At 43.9% G+C, this 10,489-nt stretch overlaps 2 protein-coding genes across 2 annotated transcripts; one reads left to right on the top strand and one right to left on the bottom strand.

Moving 5' to 3' along the window:
- The first annotated feature begins 6,818 nt into the window (after positions 1-6,818).
- Positions 6,819-8,398, top strand: BT62DRAFT_951506 (GroES-like protein). Its single transcript, XM_043188190.1, has 3 exons — positions 6,819-7,920; positions 7,973-8,126; positions 8,175-8,398. Exons 1-3 carry the CDS (start codon positions 7,105-7,107, stop codon positions 8,315-8,317), a joined length of 1,113 nt encoding a protein of 370 aa, XP_043038634.1. The 5' UTR covers positions 6,819-7,104; the 3' UTR covers positions 8,318-8,398.
- A 313-nt stretch (positions 8,399-8,711) lies between these two features.
- On the bottom strand, positions 8,712-10,296 carry BT62DRAFT_1007525 (uncharacterized protein; the record flags this gene model as incomplete). The annotated part of the gene is made up of 8 exons (XM_043177350.1): positions 8,712-8,882; positions 8,943-9,063; positions 9,110-9,165; positions 9,217-9,424; positions 9,481-9,646; positions 9,731-9,956; positions 10,012-10,198; positions 10,253-10,296. The coding sequence occupies 8 exons, from the start codon at positions 10,294-10,296 to the stop codon at positions 8,712-8,714; spliced, it is 1,179 nt and encodes a 392-aa protein (XP_043038635.1).
- Between the last annotated feature and the right edge of the window lie 193 nt (positions 10,297-10,489).

Consider the following 10,489-nt stretch of genomic DNA (forward strand, 5'->3'; position numbering starts at 1 on the left):
CTAGGCCAGCTAGCCAAGGTCAGCTAGTGAGGAAACATTATACAGTCCTGGCCTGGAAGAGAATAAGCACAGCAACTGTAATATGCACATGAATAATACCTGTGAGATCCAGCATAGAGTCCTGCACTTTGAAGATACTATAGTAGGATTTTATTAGTAAGTACCATAGTAGAGTATTTAAATATGGCATTGTATGAGTAGAAGAAAAGTTTCTGACTCTCACAGTTGCAGTGTATTGGGTACAGAAAGCCTTGCACTCTAGCTCTGGGTTTGTGTTTGTAACTTCAGGCAAGAGAATAAACTCATTATTAAATGTCACTGAGAGAGGTCTGAGAACTGAGTGAGGCATCAAAGCTCACAAAGGACTTGAACCCAGTTTGATAAGAGGTTTTGGATTGTGCTCTAATCTGAGAATAAGAGAGCAGTATCTGAAGGGTGTCATCTTGAGTTTTTAAGGTATTTGTGACATATGGTGCTACAGATGGCAGAGGTTCAAACCCTTTGGCTTGATTAGTGTGTGCTTTTTGTGTTATTTCTGCAGATTGGCAAAGGTTCAAACCCTTTGGTCTGTCAGATAGCATTTTATTGTGTTTTATATCTCTGGATCACATAGGTTTGAATCCTGTGGATCTATAATCGGTTTGGAAACTTATGAACAGAGATCTGTGCTCTTTAGCACTTGTAGATATGTTTGTGATTGGTTTCTGCTTAGAGCACAAAGCTTTGGATTGTGTATTGTATGTGTGTGTTAGGAATTTTGAGTTGATTTGAGCTGTGCTTAGACCCTTTTGAGAGTTTTGTGGGAGTGTTTCAACATATTGTATTGAACTGCAGTACCCTTTGCTTTGAGGCCCAGCAACACCTGTTGCCATCTCTTGTTTTGATAAAACAAAAAGCTTTGAGACTTAGAGAGATCTAGGACTGTTGTACACATGCTATCACTGTTTGCATGCTGTGAATTCATAGAAAAAGACAATTATATTTGTTGAATTACTACTTTTATCACATTATAATCCCCCCATGAACTAAGAGTTTTGTGTGTGTGTTGGTATGAGTGTGATCAGTGGATAGCACTCTGCTGTATCTGTTTTCACCTTGCATGTGCTCAGATTCTCTTTAATGGTCTGTCTGGACCTTCTCCTCTCTCCTGCTCTCTTTTTCACTCCAAGTGGACTTCCACAGTCTCCACATACTCTTCCTCTGTGGTTTGCCATTTCAGATAAAATAATTCCTTAGCCTCTTCAGAGCTACTGGGGGTGGATTCCCTCACCAAAGGCTCAGGAGTGCATGAACAACAATATGTGATGAGAGGCAATATAGTTGCAAAAAGTTTAGGCAATGATGGTGGTATCTGATCAAGTTGTAAATTTCCTCACAGCCACCAACAATCTTCTATGTCACCCCACTGGCTATCAGAATCTATGCTCTTGAGAGCAAGAACACTAAAGGGGGGATACTGTTATGCACATGCTGCCAGCCTCCATGTCATCTCAATCAACTATGGATTCAATTGCCAAAACTCACCAGACTCTGCCTGCTTCTTATTACCTATTAATTTCATTTTCATCATTATCATTTCACATCTATATTTCACATTGTAATATCTAGACCCTGAACTCAGTAGTGAATATTGATATTGGAACCCAATGGAATCCAACTCAGAATTAGCTACTATTAGTATATAAAGCCATGTATAATCATTGTAACTACTCAGTTTGAATATCAACTTGAATAGCCATCTACACTTCATGCTCACTTCAACTCTCCCCTACCTTGTCCATTGGATTCCACTCTGAAGGATACTCCTCTTCACTTCTCTAATGAAACTCCATCCCATCCATTCAAATCCTTAGACCTCAACTCAAGGGTGATGTTGCTAATAGCTTTGTTGATGCCCATGCACTCTACTAGTCTCCATATGTGCACTCAAATCCACTCAATTGGCATGTTCCTAACAGCCACCAATACTCCTGCAATACCAACTCTTTCATTTTAGAAATCTCTGGATGTCCTACTATCATATAATCATGGCTTATTGCAATGATTTCCCCATAGAGCAAGGTGACTTGAGGGATACAGATGTGTCCATCATAGTAGAGGAGGTCATTGTTTCTGGTTATGTCTCACTCATGATTTAGTGAAGTGGTGATCCTTTAGTTCCAGAGGTTTAGCTGTCTGATGCTACTCCAGATCTTATCATGGACTTCTTTCTCTGTTGGCATTATCATCACTCTGAAGTGTTCTGGTTTCAGCAGTATCATACTATCATTGTCCTCATCACCTTGATTGTGATCAGCCCATCAGCTCAGTAGGTCAGCCTTCTTGTTGGCTGCTTCTGCTTTGTGATAAAGGGTGTACTGATATTCAGAGAGTTTCATCATCCATCATGCTTGTTGCCAGTTTAGTTTTTGAGAGAGTCAGAAATAATGCAAGTTTTGATAATCCATCTATATCTTAAAAACTTCTGTTGCTCTGATCAGATAGTGTCCCCATTCAGTTAGTGTCAATATAATGGCTAACAGCTCTTTGTTGTATATTTTGTAGTTCCATTCTGTGACTGTGAGGGCCTTGGAAAGAAACACCACCAGTCACTATCACCTCATTTGCTCTTGGGATAGGACTGCCTCTATGGCCTCTTCACTGGAATTGGCTTCAACTCAGAACTTCTCATCCTGGGTCAGAATCACTAAGACAACATCCTTGGCCAGCTATTGCTTGAGATTGTTGAATGCATCTTGTTGGGATATTCCCCAGATCCAGGAAGCATTCTCAGTAAGTTGCATCATTGGTCACACAATCTTGCTGTAATTATAGATGAAATGACAGTAGAAGTTCATAAACTCCAGGAATGACTGTAGTTCCTTCTTTTTTATCAGCTCTGGCCACTCTATCACTCTGGCAATCTTGATAGGATCTATCTGAATGCTTCCCTCACTGATAATAACTCCTAGATACTCTGTCTTCAACACCTTAAATTTGCATTTCTCAGCTTTGAGAAATAACTTGTTTTTCCTCATGAGCTTGAGAACTCACTGGACAAGTTGTTGATGTTCCTCCCTATCTTTTAACATGATCAATATGTCATCCAAATATATGGTTACCTTTTTCATGGTGATAAAATCCTTGAAGATATCATTCATCATCTATTGAAAGGTTGCCAGAGAGTTAGTTAGTCTGAAGAACATGACTGTGGGCTCAAATAGTCTCTGGTTTATCCAGAAGGCTGCTTTCCACTCATCACTCTCCTTGATTCTGATATTGTTGTACCTCCAGTGAATGTCAAGTTTGATATAATATTGGGCACCATAGAGCTTATTCATTAGCTCAGATATGAGAGAGAGGGGATAGCAGTTCTTGATAGTCATTTTATTCAGTTTGCAGTAATCCTGGACCAGTCAGAGTTTGTCATCCTTCTTTTTGACAAAGAAGAAGAGAGATGCCATTGGGAATTTGGATGGTCAAATCCATCCACTGGTGAGGTTTTCTTCCAGAAATTTGTTAAGCTCTTATTGTTTGAGATGACTGAGAAGGTAGATCTTGCAGTCAAGATTGGCATTGGCACTGGGCACCAATTCCATGGTATGTTCCCAGGGTTTTGAGTCCAGGAGTTTGTTGAAGCTCTCTTTTAAAAATAGGTCATGATAGTCTTGTGCCCACTTGGGAACCATCTCTTCAAATATCCTAACCTCCTTTCTCTCATTTGCCTCTGCTGCTTCTTTGCACACAAGAGAAGGTCTGTGGATAATGAATAGTTCTTGATAAAATTACTGCTGTTGAACCCAAAATAGTTGGTTTACTGAAAGCCCATTTAAGGGCAGAAGTTGAAAATAATTATTGAGGCCTGCAATTTCAGAGTGCACAGAGCCCAGAGGCTCATCATATAAGCAGACAGCTTGGAGCAAATCCTTGTAATCTCTCCCTTATCTCTTTAACGTTCTGCTCATGACCTGTCCATCTGCCCTCAAAAGTGGACACTAGAGCTTATACTACTGATGAGCCAATTGCTTCAGGCAGATTCTGTCAGATTCACTCTGAACTATTGGGTTTCCCTCTTGTGATTATAAAAGAACTTGCAAGAGCAGACACATTCTTCTTGCATCAGAGAGTTTGCTAGCCTTACAACATAGGGGGTTGTAGTGCTTGCAATCATTTGTGACCAATACTCATCACACCTTTGCTTTGTTCTTTCATCCCTAAAAAGGCATGTTCCTTTATCTGATCCTCTGCATTCATGCATGTTTTCTTTGTTACTATCATTAATTTGGAATAAATCTATCTTTAGTGCAGGCCTACTTTGTCTTCTTGAATTAGTAGTCTTGGCATGCCACTCTATTATATACACAGCAATAATTTGGTCTTGCCACTCCATGAGTGAAAGGTATGAGTCTTGCTTCATTGTGTCCAGTTTGCTTATCTGTGGGGTTTCTTCTCCTTTATGGGGTTTTATAATTGTGAGGAGCTGGTTTGTTACACCTCAGGCACATCATCTAATGGTCTAGTATACATCTGACCTTGTCTGCTGCCTCACAGATTTATCCAAACTCCTGGTTATTATTGCTATCATAATGATTGCAGATCAAGAGGCCCTCAGACAAATGAGTTCTAGTCCTATAATTGTAGCTGTACATGTTGATGACATGACACATCTTGCTCTTGATGATGAAACCATGTCTAACATGAAAGAAGAGCTTAAGAAGAAGCTAAATGTCACAGACATAGAGGAAATTCAATATATATATTGGGCATGAAAATAGACAGGAATTGGAACAAGGACACTATCACTCTATTTCAGAAGGCATATATTTTAAAAGTACTCAAGTGAATAAGCATGAATGACTGCAAACCAGTCAAAATACCTATGGATCCAAACATGGCTAGAGAAAATTTTGACAGGAGACCCATGAGGCATTGATATAGCCACCAGACAATATTACTATACTGGTGTCAGATCTCTGATGTATGCAGCTAATGGATCCTGGCCTGACATTGCACATGCTGTCACTGAATTAAGCAAATATATGCAGAATCCAGCTGCTGGGCATGTCACAGCCTTGAAGCAAGTTTTCTACTATCTGAAGGAGACTCTAGACTTCAGAATCACATATGGAGGGACTATGGATGAACTGATACCTTATTCAGATTCAGACTGGAGAGAAGACAAAACAGATAGAAGATCAATATCTGGTTATGTCTGTATCTATGCAGGGAGAGCTGTTATCTGAAGCTCAAAGAAACAGCCCACTGTAGCCTTATCCACTATAGAAGCAGAGTATATAGCCCTCACATATACAACCCAGAAAGTAATTTGGCTATGAGCACTCTTAACTGAATTAGAATTGTCATCTAATGGTGCAACTACTATTTTTATCAACAATCAACCAGCAATCAAATTTGCTGAGAATCCTATATTCTATGCACAATTAAAGCATATAGACATACAGCATCACTTTGTTCATGACCACTTGGCTTCAAACAAAGTCAAAGTTCAGCACTGCACATCAGAGGAGAACTTAGCAGATATATTCACTAAAGGCCTACCAAGACTATCACATGAGTATCTATCTGTAGGTATTCTAGGAACTTGGAATTGAGGGGGAGTGTTGGGATTGCAATCCTGAGCAAGTACAAGAATGTACTTGAAGACACTACATCAATCAACAGCAGCTGACTTGGACTATGACTGAGACTTACATAGTAATTTGTAGAAAGCTCTTGAAATAGTATAAGATGTATTTAAGTACAATATCTCTCTCTCAAGAGGCTAATCTAATCCTCTGTACTTTACTCTCCTCTATACTTTCAACAACATGACAGGGACAATTGGTGTGAAAAGAAGAAAAAACAGTCAGGCAAGTTTCCTTGTCAGGTGACTAAGTGACAGTCGTGTCGCGATTCTGTCACGTTGACTCTTTGGCCCTTTCAAATTCCTTCAAAGTCAAGGGTATGCTCTTCAAGTTTGCATTGGAATAAACATGTTTTTGTTGAAAGCAAGTGAAACACTCAAGAAGTTTATCTGGAGGTCAATACTGGATGATTAGTGGGTCCCACAGACTTTGTATATTATATACTATAGCTCCAGCTGGTCTCCAACTGCCTCCCCCAGACTCTCAAGCACTTGACAGGCAAGCAGTTAGTATCATTCAGCAGAAAGATACTCGGAGAGGGGTGTTCAGTGTAAGAGCACCTACACACAATTTGATAGCACTTCAAGGAGCAATTTCAGCCGATAGAATCAGATGGAGTCTCACCGGCAATTAATTACAGAAGCTGGCCCAAGAAGAGAGACCGAATTCGAATTCGAGAAAGATGGGTAAACCATATGCATACACACTGTAATTTCGCGGCACCTGTATCTCCGTTATTTTCTTCTCTTCGCTGCTCCGTGATATCAGAAAGTCGAACGAGAAGATATTTTCTGATTTATGGGGGAGAGTGGTCGCCTATCGGTCCCGCAATTGTCTTTCGGAAGGGAGCTCTTGTGGAAGGAATTCGAAAACAACGGACCGAACGTCCGTCCCCCTAATCTCACGGTCCGAATACAACGGTCCGATAAAATCATAAATCCCTCCCTTCAGACTTTCCCGTGCCTTTAGGCGTCAGCCAGATTCATCGAGACTCTTCATCATTGCTCCGAGCCTGACCATGGGATATTCCCACAGGACGGAAAAGTCTTGTGCGAGAAAAGACAATCTTGCTTATCACCACCCACTGTCAATACCACCTCGCTCTTCCTGGGGCTTCTTCCAGCATCAGAAACTGATAACCGTTTGACGGAACAGAAAACTCAATAAACGATGTCAAACGATGTCCAAGTACCACGGGGAAGACCGCAGTTCACTTGAGAAATCTCGTGTAAAGGATATGAGGGCCTAGCAGGTGCGTCGTCAAGGTCGCATGCACAGAGGGATATATAGCATACGAACCTTTGTGTTCAGGGCTGCTACCCCGCTCACGGAGCCGAAACCGTGCACGAACGAGGGACAAAACGTTGGTACAAATTCGGGGAATATGTCTGTCTCTCATTTGCATTCCGGACCGAAATTTCCGACAAAGGAGGATATTTAAGCGTCGTTTACCAACGTCCAACGTACCCCAATAAATGCAATGGATCCCCTCATTTCATCCATCGTTCTACACGGACCACGCGATCTACGGCTTACTCGCCGTCCTCTCCCGCCTCCTCCCCCCCATCACGTCCAAATCGCCGTTCTCTCCACGGGACTCTGCGGCTCTGACCTGCACTACTACCTTCACGCGCGTAATGGCGCCTTTGCTCTCCAAGCCCCTCTCGTTCTAGGCCACGAATCCGCGGGAATCATCACCGCCGTTGGGCCTCTTGTCACGCACCTCCGTCCCGGCCAACACGTCGCCATCGAAGCCGGGATTCCCTGTGGATCATGCGAATGGTGCAGATCCAACCGGTATAACCTCTGTGAGGGGATGCGTTTCCGGAGCAGTGCTAAGACGTTCCCCCATCTCGACGGTACGATGCAGACGAGGATAAATCACCCAGCGAAACATGTGCATGTGCTGCCCCGTGGGGTATCGTGCGAGCAGGGAGCACTCGCGGAGCCTTTGTCGGTTGTGTTGCAAGCATCAAGACGGGCGGGAGTTTCGAAAAACACACGGAAAGTGCTGGTATTTGGGGCTGGAGCCATTGGGATGCTGGCTGCTGGACTCGCGCGTTCAAGGGGCGTGCCTGTAGAAGCAATCGCCATGGTTGACATTAACCAGCAGCGGCTGGCATTTGCAAAATCCCGTGGACTTGTGGGAAAGATCTTTTGTCTAACGCCGCAGGCCCCAGCAAAGGGCGTCGACGGTCTCGAGCGGAGTAGAGCCCAAGCGGAGGTATTTGGCGGAGGATATGATGTCGTATATGAATGTACTGGTGCAGAACCGTGTATTCAAATGGCTGTCTATGTGGGTACCTCTTCTTTTCCCTATTTCTCGAATTCTTGCTAATGTCGATCAGAATGCGAGAAGCGGGGGAAAGGTCCTTCTCATTGGAATGGGCACATCTAACGCTTTGATACCCATAAATAATGCGGCCACTCGAGAGGTCGATATAATAGGGAGCTTCCGATACGCAGACACATACAAGGAAGCACTCGAGTTACTTGCTAGCAGTAAGCACTGTGGTATTCGCAATGCGATGAATCTGACGCCTTGCTTAGACTCAATACCTCCAATAATGGATCTCGTAACGCACCGTGTGCCGTTCAATGTCGATGCAGTAAAGAAGGCGTTTGAGGCTATGGCCAAGGGGATAGATGAGAAGGGACAGCTGGTGATCAAAGTCATTATTGGCGGTGAATGACAGAGAGTATGGAAGACGGACCTGTGTAATTGTGATGTAATTATTTTGATTTGACGAGGTACCGCCTTACGTGAGCTCTTGTCCACTTCTTTTGCGGAAGACGATTGTCGAAGATCGGCGCCAACATCCGTAGCCAGTGAGTCTAATCGTATCCTGTCGTATGTTTATCATTCGTGGTCCTGCTGCATACAATGATACTGGACCGCATTTATGACGAGAAAGGACCCGAAATCGTACCTTGGTTAACCTTTTAGATGTTGCGGAAGAAGATGATGTACACGTGGCTAGGAAACAATGGAGATTACGTTCAGTGTGTCATCGACCGGCGACAGGACTTATCCCATCTCTAAACAACCGACACAGCCGTCCTCGATAATTGAGTATTTCCCTTCGATCAATCCATGGCTAATACGCCGAGAGCGAGGGGAGCAGGCGATGCTCTCTCCAACTCCCAGTTTCCTCCGCAGGCTAGGGCACGATCGTCGACATCGACGCCGACAGATGGATTCTTCCGAATATCAGATAGGACGTCCAGCACATAGATTGAATTACTCGGGATCTGGTTCTGCATTGTAAGATAGTCAGGAAACTAACAAGGAAAGGATAAATAAACGCACCTAGATACCACCTCCTTTCTGTTCAAGTCTGAACGCATGGACCTCGTCAATACCCGCGGAGGGTCGCCGCGCTGCTCAGTGATCAAAATCGGCAAGGAGACGAGTCTTACGTTTAGAACAGAAGACTGCCTGACTGGACGTCATAATACAGTTTTCTTGGGACTTCAGAAAGCACGAAGAGCGGTTCGCAGGACTTGAATGTCGCATTTTTCGGTTGCAGAAGACATTTACCTGTTGCATGTGAGTGGATTCTCTCAAAACATTCTTCATCCTTCTCCTCACGACGGATTGTACCGAATGAAAATTGCTCGGACGATTCAGCCCTCGATACACCTCCCTAATCAATATTGTGCCACCTTGCGAGCCACAACCAATGAGGCCCTTTCTTGGATCATCGTCGTTCCGAATGTCCGCTATTAATCTCGAGAATGTGGGAGTGCAGATGTCGAGTTCGATGACCAGTTCGAATGATCCGCTAACCTCTACGCGGCTTCAGGGCGCTCAAGACAAACCACCACCGCTTTATCGCTGCACTAAAATCTTCACGGAGCCCCACTACACACGAGGTTTCCCGCTGCGAAGGCCTTCTTTTCTTGACTGCGCCATTCGGGGGTTTTGGTGCAACAAAATGACAAGCGAACCATTGCAAAGTCTTTGACCAAGATCTCACAAGAGACCCGGTTGTCGTTTGGCGGCAACACTACTTTGACACCTTACAAGTTGCGTATGAGCAAGTGGATGTCGCCTGGGATCAAGGCGATCCAAGAAGGGCGTTACGTATGCGAAGGTGCATAACTCAAATGAACAGGGTTCCAGGAAGCAGGACGATAACGGGGTCTAGGAGAGACGAAGCCATCATCCAGGTCTTGACGGCGGGAATCCAGGCCAACAGATGAGTATAAAATGAAGAGGAATGGAACGAAACTGGTCTGCGATGCTTGATCTTTCCGGTGTTGATGAGCAAGAGATGTGAGGCCAAAGCATTTGTCAACGTTGCGGATGTCCTCCGTCCCCGAAAACATCTGTAAGCTGCAAAAGATGGGAAAAACTGTCCTTTGAACGAAGGCCCGGCAAGACTGCGTGACATTTAGACCACTCTTTGTCGTCGTTCGACAGTCTGGGAGATCCTTGTCCGGCACTGTGCACAGGTATCGTTATACAGCTCAGCGGCAGCGGTGATGATGGTAACAACGAAATAAATGAACGTTGTCGTGGTAGCTTTGTACCGCTATCCCTTCGTCGATTTCGCTTGTTCCGGTAATGTCTTCCATGTCAACCGTTGGCTTTAGCTGTCTACGACCCAGAATACCTTCGCTACAAGCGCGATAGCTTGATCCCGGCCATATCCGCAATTTGCTTCATGTTTTTGTCGTATTACCCGTATTCCTAGCTGTATTCTGCTGTGCTGTTCCAAAGTGAGTGCTGTTCCAAGGTGAGTCGATGTTCAGTGACATCTACTTGGATCCCTTTGCGCTGATTTTGTTGCGGGACGACACAAGTACCTGATGTCAACCTTATATAAGCATAGACAGTTTTGTCCTGAGTCGACGGTCAA

This window comes from Guyanagaster necrorhizus, assembly GCF_019112545.1.
Source record: "Guyanagaster necrorhizus MCA 3950 unplaced genomic scaffold BT62scaffold_16, whole genome shotgun sequence".
Classification (NCBI taxonomy): Eukaryota; Fungi; Basidiomycota; class Agaricomycetes; order Agaricales; family Physalacriaceae; genus Guyanagaster; species Guyanagaster necrorhizus.

Bases quoted from the DNA above. Each gene is read 5' to 3' on its own strand.
- BT62DRAFT_951506 (XM_043188190.1), top strand. From the start codon at position 7,105: ATGGATCCCCTCATTTCATCCATCGTTCTACACGGACCACGCGATCTA. The intron at 7,921-7,972 runs GTGGGTACCTCT...AATGTCGATCAG, and splicing joins GTATTCAAATGGCTGTCTAT to AATGCGAGAAGCGGGGGAAA. The intron at 8,127-8,174 runs GTAAGCACTGTG...CGCCTTGCTTAG, and splicing joins ACTCGAGTTACTTGCTAGCA to ACTCAATACCTCCAATAATG.